This window comes from Physella acuta, unplaced genomic scaffold, assembly GCF_028476545.2.
Source record: "Physella acuta isolate Inbredline_101_S28 unplaced genomic scaffold, ASM2847654v3 ptg001574l, whole genome shotgun sequence".
NCBI classification, from domain to species: Eukaryota; Metazoa; Mollusca; class Gastropoda; family Physidae; genus Physella; species Physella acuta.
This window is the reverse complement of record NW_026733088.1, coordinates 91,762-110,713: the sequence shown is the minus strand read 5'-3', so window position 1 is coordinate 110,713 and position 18,952 is coordinate 91,762. Positions and strand designations below refer to the sequence as shown.

General features: G+C 39.4%; 2 protein-coding genes across 10 annotated transcripts in view; both read left to right on the top strand.

Annotated features, from left to right (window-relative positions):
* Positions 1–5,200, top strand: part of LOC131928943 (nuclear receptor subfamily 2 group E member 1) — a 48,412-nt gene extending 43,212 nt beyond the window's left edge. For all 3 annotated transcript variants that reach the window (XM_059285118.1, XM_059285119.1, XM_059285117.1), the window contains one exon: positions 4,917–5,200. In XM_059285118.1, the coding sequence (XP_059141101.1) occupies positions 4,917–5,019 (103 nt within the window). In that variant the 3' untranslated portion in view covers positions 5,020–5,200. The remainder of the gene's footprint in view (positions 1–4,916) is intronic.
* Positions 5,201–12,795: 7,595 nt separating this feature from the next.
* Positions 12,796–18,952, top strand: part of LOC131928944 (uncharacterized) — a 42,117-nt gene continuing 35,960 nt past the window's right edge. For 3 of the 7 annotated variants that reach the window (XM_059285126.1, XM_059285122.1, XM_059285120.1), the window contains exons 1-3: positions 12,797–13,217; positions 14,139–14,246; positions 15,578–15,756. In XM_059285126.1, the coding sequence (XP_059141109.1) occupies positions 13,163–13,217; positions 14,139–14,246; positions 15,578–15,756 (342 nt within the window). In that variant the 5' untranslated portion in view covers positions 12,797–13,162. Of the gene's footprint in view, positions 13,218–14,138; positions 14,247–15,577; positions 15,757–18,952 lie in introns of all 7 variants that reach the window. The other 4 variants (XR_009383866.1, XM_059285124.1, XM_059285123.1 and 1 more) reach the window with 3 other exon arrangements.

The window sequence follows — 18,952 nt, the reverse complement described above, 5'->3', positions numbered from 1 at the left end:
CATCTGCTTAGTGATGTTGGTTGGCGGTCTGCGCGGTGTTTGCCCTACCCATCTGCTTAGTGATGTTGGTTGGCGGTCTGCGCGGTGTTTGCCCTACCCATCTGCTTAGTGATGTTGGTTGGCGGTCTGCGCGGTGTTTGCCCTACCCATCTGCTTGGTGATGTTGGTTGGCGGTCTGCGCGGTGTTTGCCCTACCCATCTGCTTAGTGATGTTGGTTGGCGGTCTGCGCGGTGTTTGCCCTACCCATCTGCTTAGTGATGTTGGTTGGCGGTCTGCGCGGTGTTTGCCCTACCCATCTGCTTAGTGATGTTGGTTGGCGGTCTGCGCGGTGTTTGCCCTACCCATCTGCTTAGTGATGTTGGTTGGCGGTCTGCGCGGTGTTTGCCCTACCCATCTGCTTAGTGATGTAGGTTGGCGGTCTGCGCGGTGTTTGCCCTACCCAACTCCATCTTCTGCTCCAATTTTCCTCTTCATCTGCAACTTGCCCTGTCGTTTCCCATATAAGAAAAGTGGCGATGTTATCGGGCCAGAATTTCTTAAGAGTCTGTACGTTAGCAATGGTTGTCTTTGTCGTCCTCCAAGTCTCCAAGTGGGCCCCTTCGAGAGCCATAAGGCTACACATGATCTAAACGTGTGCAGCGAAGAAATCTACTGCTATTTGCGAGGGAGGGGCTTTTAATAATATAAATATTATGTACAATTTGTATTTTATACGTCCTGATTGTAAATTTATATTGCATTATTATGTAATATCCCATAACAATAATTGGTTCACATATCTACGTGGTGGATAGGTTCACATATCCATGTGGTGGATAGGTTCACATATCTAGGTTGGAGTGGATAGGTTCATATATCTAGGTGATGGTGGATAGGTTCACTTGTCTAGGTGGTGGTGGATAGGTTCACATATCTAGGTTGGAGTGGATAGGTTCACATATCTAGATGGTGGATAGGTTCACATATCTAGATAGTGGATAGGTTCACATATCTAGGTGGTGGATAGGTTCACATGTCTAGGTGGTGGTGGATAGGTTCACATGTCTAGGTGGTGGTGGATAGGTTCACATATCTAGGTGGTGGATAGGTTCACATATCTAGGTGGTGGTGGATAGGTTCATATATCTAGGTGGTGGATAGGTTCACATATCTAGGTGGTGGTGGATAGGTTCACAAGTCTAGGTGGTGGTGGATTGGTTCACATTTCTAGTTGGTGGTGGATAGGTTCACATATCTAGGTGGTGGTGGATAGGTTCACATATCTAGGTGATGGTGGATAGGTTCACATATCTAGGTTGGAGTGGATAGGTTCATATATCTAGGTGGTGGTGGATAGGTTTACGTATCTAGGTTGGTGGTGGATAGGTTCACATATCTAGTTGGTGGATAGGTTCACATGTCTAGGTGATGGTAGATAGGTTCACAAGTCTAGGTGGTGGTGGATAGGTTCACATATCTAGGTGGTGAATAGGTTCACATATCTAGGTGGTGGATAGGTTCACATGTCTAGGTGGTGAATAGGTTCACATGTCTAGGTGGTGGTGGATAGGTTCACATGTCTAGGTGGTGGTGAATAGGTTCACATATCTAGGTGGTGAATAGGTTCACATATCTAGGTTGGTGGTGGATAGGTTCACATATCTAGGTGGTGGTGGATAGGTTCACATATCTAGTTGGTGGTGGATAGGTTCACATGTCTAGGTGGTGGTGAATAGGTTCACATATCTAGGTGGTGAATAGGTTCACATATCTAGGTGGTGGTGGATAGGTTCACATATCTAGGTGGTGGTGGATAGGTTCACATGTCTAGGTGGTGGATAGGTTCACATATCTAGGTGGTGGTGGATAGGTTCACATATCTAGGTGGTGGTGGATAGGTTCACATTTCTAGTTGGTGGTGGATAGGTTCACATATCTAGGTAGTGGATAGGTTCACATTTCTAGTTGGTGGTGGATAGGTTCACATATCTAGATGGTGGATAGGTTCACATATCTAGGTGGTGGATAGGTTCACATTTCTAGTTGGTGGTGTATAGGTTCACATATCTAGGTGGTGGATAGGTTCACATATCTAGGTGGTGGTGGATAGGTTCACATATCTAGGTGGTGGATAGGTTCACATGTCTAGGTGATGATGGATAGGTTCACATATCTAGGTGGTGGATAGGTTCACATTTCTAGTTGGTGGTGGATAGGTTCACATATCTAGGTGGTGGATAGGTTCACATGTCTAGGTGGTGGTGGATAGGTTCACATATCTAGGTGGTGGATAGGTTCACATGTCTAGGTCGTGGTGGATAGGTTCACATATCTAGGTGGTGGATAGGTTCACATATCTAGGTGGTGGTGGATAGGTTCACATATCTAGGTTGGAGTGGATAGGTTCATATATCTAGGTGGTGGTGGATAGGTTTACGTATCTAGGTTGGTGGTGGATAGGTTCACATATCTAGGTGGTGGTGGATAGGTTCACATATCTAGGTGGTGGATAGGTTCACATGTCTAGGTGATGGTGGATAGGTTCACATATCTAGGTGGTGGATAGGTTCACATTTCTAGTTGGTGGTGGATAGGTTCACATATCTAGGTGGTGGATAGGTTCACATGTCTAGGTGGTGGTGGATAGGTTCACATATCTAGGTGGTGGATAGGTTCACATGTCTAGGTGGTGGTGGATAGGTTCACATATCTAGGTGGTGGATAGGTTCACATATCTAGGTGGTGGTGGATAGGTTCACATATCTAGGTTGGAGTGGATAGGTTCATATATCTAGGTGATGGTAGATAGGTTCACAAGTCTAGGTGGTGGTGGATAGGTTCACATTTCTAGTTGGTGGTGGATAGGTTCACATTTCTAGTTGGTGGTGGATAGGTTCACATGTCTAGGTGATGGTGGATAGGTTTACATATCTAGGTGGTGGTGGATAGGTTCACATTTCTAGGTGGTGGTGGATAGGTTCACATGTCTAGGTGATGGTGGATAGGTTCACATATCTAGGTGGTGGTGGATAGGTTCACATTTCTAGTTGGTGGATAGGTTCACATTTCTAGTTGGTGGTGGATAGGTTCACATGTCTAGGTGGTGGATAGGTTCACATGTCTAGGTGGTGGTGGATAGGTTCACACATCTAGGTGGCGGTGGATAGGTTCACATATCTAGGTGGTGGATAGGTTCACATATCTAGGTGGTGGTGGATAGGTTCACATATCTAGGTGGTGGTGGATAGGTTCACATGTCTAGGTGGTAGATAGGTTCACAAGTCTAGGTGGTGGTAGATAGGTTCACAAGTCTAGGTGGTGGTGGATAGGTTCACATTTCTAGTTGGTGGTGGATAGGTTCACATGTCTAGGTGGTGGTGGATAGGTTCCGTGTCTAGGTGGTGGTGGATAGGTTCACATATCTAGGTGGTGGATAGGTTCACATATCTAGGTGGTGGATAGGTTCACATATCTAGATGGTGGATAGGTTTACATGTCTAGGTGGTGGTGGATAGGTTCACATTTCTAGTTGGTGGTGGATAGGTTCACATATCTAGGTGGTGGATAGGTTCACATATCTAGGTGGTGGATAGGTTCACATATCTAGATGGTGGATAGGTTTACATGTCTAGGTGGTGGTGGATAGGTTTACATGTCTAGGTGGTGGTGGATAGGTTCACATTTCTAGTTGGTGGTGGATAGGTTCACATATCTAGTTGGTGGTGGATAGGTTCACATTTCTAGTTGGTGGTGGATAGGTTCACATATCTAGGTGGTGGATAGGTTCACATATCTAGGTGGTGGATAGGTTCACATGTCTAGGTGGTGGATAGGTTCACATGTCTAGGTGGTGGTGGATAGGTTCACATATCTAGGTGGTGGATAGGTTCACATATCTAGGTGGTGGATAGGTTCACATGTCTAGGTGGTGGTGGATAGGTTCATATATCTAGGTGATGGTGGATAGGTTCACATTTCTAGTTGGTGGTGGATAGGTTCACATATCTTGGTATGGTGGATAGGTTCACATATCTAGGTGATGGTGGATTGGTTCACATTTCTAGTTGGTGGTGGATAGGTTCACATATCTAGGTATGGTGGATAGGTTCACATATCTAGGTTGGTGGTGGATTGGTTCACATATCTAGGTTGGTGGTGGATTGGTTCACATTTCTAGTTGGTGGTGGATAGGTTCACATTTCTAGTTGGTGGATAGGTTCACATGTCTAGGTGATGGTGGATAGGTTCACATATCTAGGTGGTGGTGGATTGGTTTACATATCTAGGTAGGGTGGATAGGTTCACATATCTAGGTTGGTGGTGGATAGGTTCACATATCTTGGTATGGTGGATAGGTTCACATATCTAGGTGATGGTGGATAGGTTCACATATCTAGGTATGGTGGATAGGTTCACATATCTAGGTTGGTGGTGGATTGGTTCACATATCTAGGTTGGTGGTGGATTGGTTCACATTTCTAGTTGGTGTTGGATAGGTTCACATTTCTAATTGGTGGATAGGTTCACATGTCTAGGTGATGGTGGATAGGTTCACATATCTAGGTAAGGTGGATAGGTTCACATATCTAGGTGGTGGTGGATTGGTTTACATATCTAGGTATGGTGGATAGGTTCACATATCTAGGTTGGTGGTGGATTGGTTCACATATCTAGGTGATGGTGGATTGGTTCACATTTCTAGTTGGTGGTGGATAGGTTCACATATCTAGGTATGGTGGATAGGTTCACGTATCTAGGTTGGTGGTGGATTGGTTTACATATTTAGTTTAGTGGTGAATAGGTTTACATATCTAGTTTGGTAGTAGATAGGTTCACATATCGTTATATAACGTTATGGTTTTAATATCGTGTGTGTGTGTGTGTGTAACAATAACCTTGACCCATATGGTCACATCTTACGATATTCTGTCCACAGAGTTCGAGACATATCAACAGACGCCATTCGTCTTGCTTTCTTCAGCAATGGCGGCATGCAGGAAGTTAACGTGGCCAAATTTATTTTCAACTTGCTGCACTGACCAACTGACCATCTCCTATCATTCTGATTTATAATTGTTTGCTACACTGACCAACTGACCATCATTCTGATTTATAATTGTTTGTCCCACTGACCAACTGACCATCTCCTATCATTCTGATTTATAATTGTTTGCTTCACTTACCAAACTTCTGGACTTTTTCTAGTTCTGTAGTAAATAAAAAAATAACCACATTTTTTGCCAAGTTTGTTTAATTTTACAGCTTTGTTGTCACTCAAATAATAACACAAATAAAGCTATATACATGTTGTCTGAAACTTGGCGGGACACTGGGCAGGTGAAGTAGAGTTGAGTAGGTCACCTGTGACGTCAGTATATGAAGGGATAGTGTGGTCAGACCCATGCTCAGCCGAAATCGGTGATTTTAAAAGATACAAAATGTCTTTTTGAATGTGGGGTCTGGTTATTTTGTGATGATAAGTGACAGACGTGATGTCATTTATGGATGACCCCCGAAACCCACAGTTATCTAACTAGATAACGGGTAGTCTAGTGTTTTTTTACAAGCTTTTATTTAACTCACTTCCTCTGTCTGTCTGTCTGTCTAGACGGAAACGCAGGAGTGAAAATTCGGACAGTTCTACTTGACCGATACGATTCACAGTTGGCACGTGGGTCAAGACATGAAGACAATGCAATCTGAAACTAAATTTGACTTAATTGGATGCCTAATTAATTTTTTATGAATTAATTAAAATTTGGACCGAATTAGTAGGCATGTCTAGCCAACCACACCACACGCGTCATCACCTTCAATAGCTGCGCCATCACGTAATGGCTGCGTTCAAAAACCATTGCGCGCCTACTGAACGTGATGTTCAGTAGGCGCGCAATGGTTTTTACAAGCTTTTATTTAACTCACTTCCTCTGTCTGTCTGTCTGTCTAGACGGAAACGCAGGAGTGAAAATTCGGACAGTTCTACTTGACCGATACGATTCACAGTTGGCACGTGGGTCAAGACATGAAGACAATGCAATCTGAAACTAAATTTGACTTAATTGGATGCCTAATTAATTTTTTATGAATTAATTAAAATTTGGACCGAATTAGTAGGCATGTCTAGCCAACCACACCACACGCGTCATCACCTTCAATAGCTTCAATGGCTGCGTTCAAAAACCATTGCGCGCCTACTGAACGTGATGTTCAGTAGGCGCGCAATGGTTTTTAGTCATGTAACTCTATTGTAAATAAAACATGTAAAGTACTGAAAAAAAATTCATAAAAAACGTTTTAATAACAAGCTTTTATGTAATGATGCACTAAAAAGTAGAAAATAAATTATAGACTACTATTTAAATAACTATAAAGAAAAGCGTGGGTGTCTTCCTTAACATTAGTAAAGGTATCCAATAGATACTAAAGTGACCCACGCTTTTCTTTATAGTTATTTAAATAGTAGTCTATAATTTATTTTCTACTTTTTAGTGCATCATTACATAAAAGCTTGTTATTAAAACGTTTTTTATGAATTTTTTTTTTTAAATGTGTCGGATGTTTAGCCATTTAGTAATTTCTTTGCTTTGTCATTAATATTACTCAACGTGTAGTAAAGCACATAGTGTTTTTTTCCAAATAAGCATAACAGTAAAAATATATAGGCCTATATTTCACGTGTAACGGGTACTGACGGCTAGTACTTCGAATACCAGAAAGTAAAAACAGTTCAATAAAAAGTCTGGAGCAGCATTCGTATGTGACCATAGCCTAATGTTGGCATAATAATAGTGGCTTTATATTAGCCTTATGATATTGGCTTATATTAGCCTAAAGATCATAGCCTAATGTTAGCCTTATGATGTTTAGTTTCCCAACTTGGGCGTGCGTTGATTGTTACATGTAATTAAAAACAGGAAGTGCACACTTTCATTCTATAACGGATGTGTACATTTCAAGCCTTTAACACAGTTGATTCAGAGGCGTGGGTCCCAGTAAAGTCTTGAAAACGACAAATATTGATCCCAGAGGTCTTTCTGCTTTTTATTACAAGATTTTTACAAGCTTTTATTACAAGCTTTTATTTAACTCACTTCCTCTGTCGTCGCCAGTCTGTCGTCAGTCTAGATCGAAACGCAGGAGTGAAAATTCGGAAACTTCTACTCGACCGATACGATTCACATTTGACACGTGGGTCAAGACATGAAGACAATGCAATCTGAAACTAAATTTGACTTAATTGGATGCCTAATTAATTTTTTATGAATTAATTAAAATTTGGACCGAATTAGTAGGCATGTCTAGCCAACCAAACCACACGCGTCATCACCTTCAATAGCTGCGCCATCACGTTCAATGGCTGCGTTCAAAAACCATTGCGCGCCTACTGAACGTGATGTTCAGTAGGCGCGCAATGGTTTTTAGTCATGTAACTCTATTGTAAATAAAACATGTAAAGTACTGAAAAAAATAATTCATAAAAAACGTTTTAATAACAAGCTTTTATGTACTAATGCACTAAAAAGTAGAAAATAAATTATACACTACTATTTAAATTACTATAAAGAAAAGCGTGGGTGTCTTCCTTAACATTAGTAAAAGTATCCAATAGATACTAAAGTGACCCACGCTTTTCTTTCTAGAAATTTAAATAGTAGTGTATAATTTATTTTCTACTTTTTAGTGCATTAGTACATAAAAGCTTGTTATTAAAACGTTTTTTATGAATTTTCTTTTAACTCACTTCCTCGTCAGTCTGTCGTCAGTCGTCAGTCTAGATCGAAATGCAGGAGTGAAAATTCGGACAGTTCTACTTGACCGATACGATTCACAGTTGGTACGTGGGTCAAGACATGAAGACAATGCAATCTGAAACTAAATTTGACTTAATTGGATGCCTAATTAATTTTTTATGAATTAATTAAAATTTGGACCGAATTAGTAGGCATGTCTAGCCAACCAAACCACACGCGTCATCACCTTCAATAGCTGCGCCATCACGTTCAATGGCTGCGTTCAAAAACCATTGCGCGCCTACTGAACGTGATGTTCAGTAGGCGCGCAATGGTTTTTAGTCATGTAACTCTATTGTAAATAAAACATGTAAAGTACTGAAAAAAATAATTCATAAAAAACGTTTTAATAACAAGCTTTTATGTACTAATGCACTAAAAAGTAGAAAATAAATTATACACTACTATTTAAATTACTATAAAGAAAAGCGTGGGTGTCTTCCTTAACATTAGTAAAAGTATCCAATAGATACTAAAGTGACCCACGCTTTTCTTTCTAGAAATTTAAATAGTAGTGTATAATTTATTTTCTACTTTTTAGTGCATTAGTACATAAAAGCTTGTTATTAAAACGTTTTTTATGAATTTTCTTTTAACTCACTTCCTCGTCAGTCTGTCGTCAGTCGTCAGTCTAGATCGAAATGCAGGAGTGAAAATTCGGACAGTTCTACTTGACCGATACGATTCACAGTTGGTACGTGGGTCAAGACATGAAGACAATGCAATCTGAAACTAAATTTGACTTAATTGGATGCCTAATTAATTTTTTATGAATTAATTAAAATTTGGACCGAATTAGTAGGCATGTCTAGCCAACCAAACCACACGCGTCATCACCTTCAATAGCTGCGCCATCACGTTCAATGGCTGCGTTCAAAAACCATTGCGCGCCTACTGAACGTGATGTTCAGTAGGCGCGCAATGGTTTTTAGTCATGTAACTCTATTGTAAATAAAACATGTAAAGTACTGAAAAAAATAATTCATAAAAAACGTTTTAATAACAAGCTTTTATGTACTAATGCACTAAAAAGTAGAAAATAAATTATACACTACTATTTAAATTACTATAAAGAAAAGCGTGGGTGTCTTCCTTAACATTAGTAAAAGTATCCAATAGATACTAAAGTGACCCACGCTTTTCTTTCTAGAAATTTAAATAGTAGTGTATAATTTATTTTCTACTTTTTAGTGCATTAGTACATAAAAGCTTGTTATTAAAACGTTTTTTATGAATTTTCTTTTAACTCACTTCCTCGTCAGTCTGTCGTCAGTCGTCAGTCTAGATCGAAATGCAGGAGTGAAAATTCGGACAGTTCTACTTGACCGATACGATTCACAGTTGGTACGTGGGTCAAGACATGAAGACAATGCAATCTGAAACTAAATTTGACTTAATTGGATGCCTAATAAATTTTTTAAGAATTAATTAAAATTCGGACCGAATTAGTAGGCATGTCTATCCAACCACACCACAAGCGTCATCACGTTCAATATCTGCGCCATCAGGTTCAATAGCTGCGCCATCACGTTCAACAGACGCGCAATGGTTTTTAGTCATGTAACACTATTGTAAATAAAACATGTAAAGTACTGACAAAAAATTTAAAAAAAAAACCCGTTTTAATAACAAGCTTTTATGTACTAATGCACTAAAAAGTAGAAAATAAATTATACACTACTATTTAAATCACTATAAAGAAAAGCGTGGGTCTCTTCTCAAATATTAGTAAAGGTATCCAATAGGTACTAAAGTACTAAAGTGACCCACGCTTTTCTTTATAGTAATTTAAATAGTAGTGTATAATTTATTTTCTACTTTTTAGTGCATTAGTACATAAAAGCTTGTTATTAAAACGTTTTTTTATGAATTTTTATTTAACTCACTTCCTCGTCAGTCGTCAGTCGTCAGTCTGTCTAGATCAAAACGCCGGAGTGAAAATTCGGAAACTTCTACTTGACCGATACGATTTACAGTTGGCACGTGGGTCAAGACATAAAGACAATGCAATCTAAAATTAAATTTGACTTAATTGGATGCCTAATTAATTTTTTATGAATTAATTAAAATTTGGACCGAACTAGTAGGCATGTCTATCCAACCACACCACACGCGCCATCACGTTCAGTAGGCGCGCAATGGTTTTTAGTCATGTAACTCTAATGTAAATAAAACATGTAAAGTACTGAAAAAAATAGTATAAAAAAGCTCTTTAATAACAAGCTTTTATGTTATAATGCACTAAAAAGTAGAAAATAAATTATAGACTACTATTTAAATAATCATAACCAAGAAAAGCGTGGGAGTCTTCCTTAACATTAGTTAAGGTATCCAATAGATACTAAAGTGACCCACGCTTTTTTTATTGTAATTTAAATAGTAGTCTATAATTTATTTTCTACTTTTTAGTGCATTATTACATAAAAGCTTGTTATTAAAACGTTTTTTTATGAATTTTTAACATAATTTACAACCAAACTCTTCTATAGTATAAAAGGAAAATCAAATGAAAATCAAATAAAGTAAACATAATTTTCTTCACCATCAAACCTAAAACACACTCATCATTTTCTTTCTTTCATTAGCTGTTTTATTGTTATATTTTTAAAAATATATTACTAAAACTTATTCCATTCTTATCGGTTGTTTTAAAATAATTTGCGTTAAACTAAGCTGAGATATACCTTACCCTAAACCTTATCCTAAACCTTACCCTAAACCTTACCCTAAACCTTACCCTAAACCTTACCCTAAACCTTACCCTAACCCTTACCCTAAACCTTACCCTAAACCTTACCCTAAACCTTACCCTAAACCTTACCCTAAACCTTACCCTAAACCTTACCCTAAACCTTACCCTAAACCTTACCCTAAACCTTACCCTAAACCTTACCCTAACCCTTACCCTAACCCTAAACCTTACCCTAACCCTTACCCTAAACCTTACCCTAAACCTTACCCTAAACCTTACCCTAAACCTTACCCTAAACCTTACCCTAAACCTTACCCTAAACCTTACCCTAAACCTTACCCTAAACCTTACCCTAAACCTTACCCTAAACCTTACCCTAAACCTTACCCTAAACCTTACCCTAAACCTTACCCTAAACCTTACCCTAAACCTTACCCTAAACCTTACCCTAAACCTTACCCTAAACGCTGCTAAAATATGTGAGTGATCTCATGAGCGATAAAAGCGTTTATCAAAAAAGGCAAGTTTTATTTTCGTTTTCTCATTGCATTTAAAAGCTTATTATTAGAAAGGTTTTAACAGTTCTATTTAATTTCCACTTTATAGTCGTTCATTTTAAAATAAGATTTACACTTTATAATATTTGCGTTGAAACCCGTTTAGGTCCAAAATTCACTCACAGCCAGCGTATTGAGAGATCGCTAGTATTCCATCTTGATGTCTCACAATTTTATTATTGAATTGGGCAATTTTTCCGTTGAATCTTTTTACCAACCTATTGCTAAATTAGATTTTAAAAATTAGATATTCTTGTATTGTCCCCGGAGACGAATGTATCTAAAAAGTTCGACCGAAGATTTGCCACAAATTACTGACCCAATGGGAATATCTACAATTAGTTTCATAACAAATTAATATCATAATGAAAAAAAAAATAATGGTAGAGATTGTTTATCTGTAACTAGCGTACTCGTTCGCGTTGTTGCGATCTAGTCCAACATAACAGGGTAACGAAACAATTTGCAAGCGTTTCATCAAGCGTTACCGATTATAAATTTTTAGTCGTGTGATCTTGTTTTCTAAAACTGAGATAATTGAAATGTAAACAATGCCAATGTCATTCCCCCCCCCCCCCCCCCCCGCATCTTTGGTTCTGGGGAGCGGGTGTGTCCACACTACCGCTCAGACGTTAATCATTCTCCGTAATAGTGAGCTTGAACACCTTTCGCCGACCGCGTAGGAGCGTCGCGGGAGTTACTAGTGGCACTACCATAGGTAGCCGGATGCAACTCTTGGTTCGGTTTAATCATCAAACGAAGAGGCCCGCCGTAGGGTGCTCCTATGCTTGGTGTCGTCCGTAAGGCCGCCCCTGTTGCAGTTTGATCGTTGAATTAGAAGAAACCCTACAGGACGCTCAATCAGGTAGCCACTGGCTATCTCGGGGCGCCCAACCTTAACTACTGCTGATGCGCTGGAGGACACCATTTATTCGCTTTTGTAATCAATGCTATTTTATTACCCTTCCGTATCCCTAGTGAATGGCGCTCATTAAAACGAATATAGGCGCCATAGTGCTCATGAGGAAGCACGGGGCGCACCGTGTTACACGACCGTCTGGTGCCCCGGCTCATGCGCCTGTGCAATTTGACCGCTAAATCAAGTAGTAACGCTGTACCGCTGCGCCGGACACCTAACCAACGGACCCCCAGGTGCAAAGAGCCGCTAGGAAACTGTGGGTGTCGAACCGCACCACCGTACTGTCTGGAGTCTTCTCAACGACTTCCTTATGTTTCTTGGCGATTGGATGAAAACCAAAAAAGTATGGTGTTAGTAGCCCCATATTGAGTAAAGAGTAATTAGATCAACAAGTGAAATGAAATTAAGGTAAAAATTGTACAAAGAGTCAAAGTTCAAGTTTATTTATCGGCTAATTCTTTCAATAGCTTCCCGGCTATTCGACAGCACCTGTATTGTTACTATTACAGATTGGTCCTGTTCAACCACTCCCCCCCCCCCACTCACACACACATTGAATGGCACTGCCTGTTCAATTAGAAAGGACTGGGTAGGGTTTTTTTTTTTGGAACTTTTAATTATTTCTATAGTAGAAAATAAACTTTCTTTTAAAAATTATTTACATAAAACAAATATTATGTAAGAGCTTTACTTTTTTGTAAAGAGGGAAAAGGGCCCCTATGTGCCTTGGGCCCCTATGCCTTGCTTACTCTAGTTTTACGGTAGCTACGCCACTGGTTTATAATACAGCCAAGTCCACAACAAATCAAGGCAAGTCTAAAATACAAACTATCTACTTCAAATGTCATTATTCTCATACTGTTATAAAAAGTTAAAGTAGTTAAAATTTAGCACTATAAAACAATTTGACTGTTTCTATCATAAACTTTAATTAAAATCAATATAGATATTTAAAATTTCTCAATTGGACTTCGGCCGGTCACGAACTGGCTGGCCAATGTCTAAAGTCAAGAAACATTTCGGACTTTGGCCGGTCATTTGGAAGCGATATGCATAACAACCCCCCCTCCCCTCCACACAGACACACAATAAAACATTAAAAGGCTGGGCCCGCCCCTACTCTTCTGAGCTGTGTATGAAACTAGCGACTATCTAGAAAGAAACTAAGTGGGTGTTCTGCTATTTGCTTGTTTACTTCGTGGGTCTGATGTGCACAGCAAATGAATGATGCAGCCACTTACAGTTTGGTGTGTAGTGACATTCTGTGGACTTCTTACTGGTAAATATTACTTTGTTTGTCACATCCTAAGTAATAAGTAATTAAAATTATGTTTTAATAGTTACAGTCTCTCTGATAAAAAATAGTCCCTTAAATTTTATTTTATTTAATATATTTCTTTATTACGTTTGTTAAAATAAATAGATTTTATATTTACTTAGCAATACTTAGCAAAAACTAAATACAACCAGCAGAAAAAAATTATTTGAATACATATGCACATGCGTATACACATACTTACACTTGTATATGGAATATATATATATATATATATATATATATATATATATATATATATATATATATATATATATATATATATATATATATATATATATATATATATATATATATATATATATATATATATATATATATATATGTATATATATATATATATATATATATATATATATCTTCGGCCACACTAATGCTATCCTTGTAGAGCTATCCTAGTCCTGCTATCCTTGTAGAGCTATCCTAGTCCTGCTATCCTTGTAGAGCTATCCTCGTCCTGCTATCCTTGTAGAGCTATCCTCGTCCTGCTATCCTTGTAGAGCTATCCTAGTCCTGCTATCCTTGTAGAGCTATCCTAGTCCTGCTATCCTTGTAGAGCTATCCTCGTCCTGCTATCCTTGTAGAGCTATCCTCGTCCTGCTATCCCTGTAGAACTATCCTAGTCCTGCTATCATTGTAGAGCTATCCTCGTCCTGCTATCCTTGTAGAGCTATCCTAGTCCTGCTATCCTTGTAGAGCTATCCTAGTCCTGCTATCGTTGTAGAGCTATCCTAGTCCTGCTATCCTTGTAGAGCTATCCTAGTACTGCTATCCTTGTAGAGCTATCCTAGTCCTGCTATCCTTGTGACCTTACTTCGGACCTAACATCTGACCTTACATTTGACCTTCCTACATTTCCTCCAGCTGCTGTGAGCAGGACAGCGGCTGAGAACGTTTTAAGTTGTATGACCTTCGAAGAGTTCCCGGATGATGAAGACATAACTGTCAAACCGACATCAGAGAAATTAAAAAGTAGGTCAAATTTCATTTTTAAATACGATAGCACAGCTTCAATCTTGGCAAAATCTAAAACTTTGCCAGCGTCTTATGTGTCGTAAAAATAATGTATGCAAATTCTATTTAATCTTAACCCTAACCCTAATTCTTGCACTTATTTAAAAATTAGGGCTTTGAGAGGCCGAGTGGAATGCATTGCTTTCCGCGCAGACGTCTCGTAAAATTATTATCAAACAGTAAAAAATTCAGTTTTTTTTTCTCTTATCCACGCTTTCGTAATACTACATGACATATTAGCCGTCCCGGCCAGGCTTCGCCCTGGCTTTTAAAAAACAGCATAATTACAAGGAAAAGGGCTATTATGTTTATTGGTGTTCATCATTTATCAAAGGATATACATGCACAATGATATCGTCTTTTGCTTGCTATCTGCTATTCATTAGTATTCTTAAAATTCTTTTTTGCTAATGGATTTCGCTACTATGAAAAACAACACGTAGCTTATAATAATAGTTTTTCTACAAAGGCCTACTGCTTATGAGTAAGTTTTTAAAAAAATAAAAACCGCTTTTTCCACGAAGTAATAGTAATTGTCTATTTTTAATTATCAGATTAAAACGTTTTTACAAGCTTTTATTTAATTTGCTTCCTCTGTCTGTCGTCATAGATCGAAACGGGCGAGCAAAATTTCGAGCACTTCTGACTGATTCGTTTCAAACTTGGCACAGTTCAAGACCCAATGATTATGCATTTTGACATCAAATGTGAATTAATTGGATGCTTAATTAATTTTAATGAATTAAAAATAATGTTCTGAAATTAAAAGGGTATCTACTAATATTCCGCACCATTATACACGCATTATAGGGTTCATTTGGTGCGCAATAGTTTTTAGTCATGCAACCCAATTAAAACTTTTTAAAATACTTAAAAATATAGCAGAAAATAACATTTTTGTAACAAGCTTATGTATAATAATGCACTTAAAAAGAGAAAATAAATTACTTTCTTTATAATAATGAACTACTAGTAAATTAAATGTATTCAATACATAATTAAGTCACCAACGCGAGTCTCTCTCTCTCTATATGTATGGTTCAATGACAAATAATCTCAGGACAAATGATCTCAGACAAAATATTTCAGACAAAATATCTCACGGGCAAATGATCTCTGAGATCATCTGTCCTTTCACCGTATATATATATATATATATATATATATATATATATATATATATATATATATATATATATATATATATATATATATATATATATAAACATATCTTAAGAGTGCATTACAGTTTCATTCACATGAAGTCATAACTGTTTATGAATTGACAGATTGTTGTGGCTTGAAGCAAAATGTCCACTATTATCCCGGCACTAAAGCTGGTCTGTTGACGCTTGACTGTGGAGATGATCTCATCACTGATGTCGACATCACTGCCAGAAACTGTGAGAAGAAATGTACTGGGCTCACCTTGGACTTGTATGCAGCCTCTCGTTACTGCTGGTGGAAGGTGGGATAGTTTATGTCACAGTTGGTGGGATAGTTTATGTCACAGTTGGTGGGAGGTGGGATAGTTTTTGTCACAGTTGGTGGAAGGTGGAATAGTTTATGACACAGTTGGTGGAAGGTGGAATAGTTTATGACACAGTTGGTGGAAGGTGGAATAGTTTATGACACAGTTGGTGGGATAGTTTATGTCACAGTTGGTGGAAGGTGGGATAGTTTATGTCACAGTTGGTGGAAGGTGGGATAGTTTATGTCACAGTTGGTGGAAGGTGGGATAGTTTATGTCACAGTTGGTGGAAGGTGGGATAGTTTATGTCACAGTTGGTGGAAGTTGAAATAGTTTATGGCACAGTTGGTGGTAGGGGGGATAGTTTATGTCACAGTTGGTGGGATAGTTTATGTCACAGTTGGTGGAAGGTGGGATAGTTTATGACACAGTTGGTGGAAGGTGGGATAGTTTATGTCACAGTTGGTGGAAGGTGGGATAGTTTATGTCACAGTTGGTGGAAGGTGGGATAGTTTATGTCACAGTTGGTGGGAGGTGGGATAGTTTTTGTTACAGTTGGTGGGATAGTTTATGTCACAGTTGGTGGGAGGTGGGATAGTTTATGTCACAGTTGGTGGGAGGTGGGATAGTTTATGTAACAGCTGGTGGGATAGTTTATGTCACAGTTGGTGGAAGGTGGGATAGTTTATGTCACAGTTGGTGGGAGGTGGGATAGTTTATGTCACAGTTGGTGGAAGGTGGGATAGTTTATGTCACAGTTGGTGGAAGGTGGGATAGTTTATGTCACATTTGGTGGAAGGTGGGATAGTTTATGACACAGTTGGTGGAAGGTGGGATAGTTTATGTAACAGCTGGTGGGATAGTTTATGTCACAGTTGGTGGAAGGTGGGATAGTTTATGTAACAGCAGGTGGTAGGGGGGATAGTTTATGTCACAGTTGGTGGGAGGTGGGATAGTTTTTGTCACAGTTGGTGGGATAGTTTATGTCACAGTTGGTGGAAGGTGGGATAGTTTTTGTCACAGTTGTTGGAAGGTGGGATAGTTTATGTAACAGCTGGTAGAAGGTGGGATAGTTTATGTCACAGTTGGTGGGAGGTGGGATAGTTTTTGTCACAGTTGGTGGGATAGTTTATGGCACAGTTGGTGGAAGGTGGGATAGTTTATGTCACAGTTGGTGGGAGGTGGGATAGTTTATGTAACAGCTGGTGGGATAGTTTATGTCACAGTTGGTGGAAGGTGGGATAGTTTATGTCACAGTTGGTGGGAGGTGGGATAGTTTATGACACAGTTGGTGGAAGGTGGGATAGTTTATGTCACAGTTGGTGGAAGGTGGGATAGTTTATGTCACAGTTGGTGGAAGGTGGGATAGTTTATGTCACATTTGGTGGAAGGTGGGATAGTTTATGACACAGTTGGTGGGATAGTTTATGTCACAGTTGGTGGAAGGTGGGATAGTTTTTGTCACAGTTGGTGGAAGGTGGGGTAGTTTATATCACAGTTGGTGGGAGGGGGGATAGTTTATGTCACAGTTGGTGGGATAGTTTATGACACAGTTGGTGGAAGGTGGGATAGTTTATGTAACAGCAGGTGGTAATGGGGATAGTTTATGTCACAGTTGGTGGGAGGTGGGATAGTTTTTGTCACAGTTGGTGGGATAGTTTATGTCACAGTTGGTGGAAGGTGGGATAGTTTTTGTCACAGTTGTTCGAAGGTGGGATAGTTTATGTAACAGCTGGTGGGATAGTTTATGTCACAGTTGTTGGAAAGTGGGATAGTTTATGTAACAGCTGGTGGTAGGGGGGATAGTTTATGTAACAGCTGGTGGTAGGGGGGATAGTTTATGTCACAGTTGGTGGAAGGTGGGGTAGTTTATGTCACAGTTGGTGGAAGGTGGGGTAGTTTATGTCACAGTTGGTGGGAGGTGGGATAGTTTTTGTCACAGTTGGTGGGAGGTGGGATAGTTTATGTCACAGTTGGTGGGGTAGTTTATGTCACAGTTGGTGGGAGGTGGGATAGTTTATGTCACAGTTGGTGGAAGGGGGGATAGTTTATGTCACAGTTGTTGGAAGGTGGGATAGTTTATGTCACAGTTGGTGGAAAGTGGGATAGTTTATGTCACAGTTGGTGGAAGGTGGGATAGTTTATGTCACAGTTGGTGGAAGGTGGGATAGTTTATGTCACAGTTGGTGGAAGGTGGGATAGTTTATGTCACAGTTGGTGGAAGGTGGAATAGTTTATGGCACAGTTGGTGGTAGGGGGGATAGTTTATGTCACAGATGGTGGGATAGTTTATGTCACAGTTGGTGGAAGGTGGGATAGTTTATGACACAGTTGGTGGAAGGTGGGATAGTTTATGTCACAGTTGGTGGAAGGTGGGATAGTTTATGTCACAGTCGGTGGAAGGTGGGGTAGTTTATGTCACAGTTGGTGGGAGGTGGGATAGTTTTTGTCACAGTTGGTGGGATAGTTTATGTCACAGTTGGTGGGAGGTGGGATAGTTTATGTCACAGTTGGTGGGAGGTGGGATAGTTTATGTCACAGTTGGTGGAAGGTGGGATAGTTTATGTCACAGTTGGTGGGAGGTGGGATAATTTATGTCACAGTTGGTGGAAGGTGGGATAGTTTAAGTCACAGTTGGTGGAAGGTGGAATAGTTTATGGCACAGTTGGTGGTAGGGGGGATAGTTTATGTCACAGTTGGTGGGATAGTTTATGTCACAGTTGGTGGAAGGTGGGATAGTTTATGACACAGTTGGTGGAAGGTGGGATAGTTTATGTCACAGTTGGTGGAAGGTGGGATAGTTTATGTCACAGTCGGTGGAAGGTGGGGTAGTTTATGTCACAGTTGGTGGGAGGTGGGATAGTTTTTGTCACAGTTGGTGGGATAGTTTATGTCACAGTTGGTGGGAGGTGGGATAGTTTATGTCACAGTTGGTGGGAGGTGGGATAGTTTATGTCACAGTTGGTGGAAGGTGGGATAGTTTATGTCACAGTTGGTGGGAGGTGGGATAATTTATGTCACAGTTGGTGGAAGGTGGGATAGTTTAAGTCACAGTTGGTGGAAGGTGGGATAGTTTATGTCACATTTGGTGGAAGGTGGGATAGTTTATGACACATTTGGTGGAAGGTGGGATAGTTTATGTAACAGCTGGTGGGATAGTTTATGTCACAGTTGGTGAAAGGTGGGATAGTTT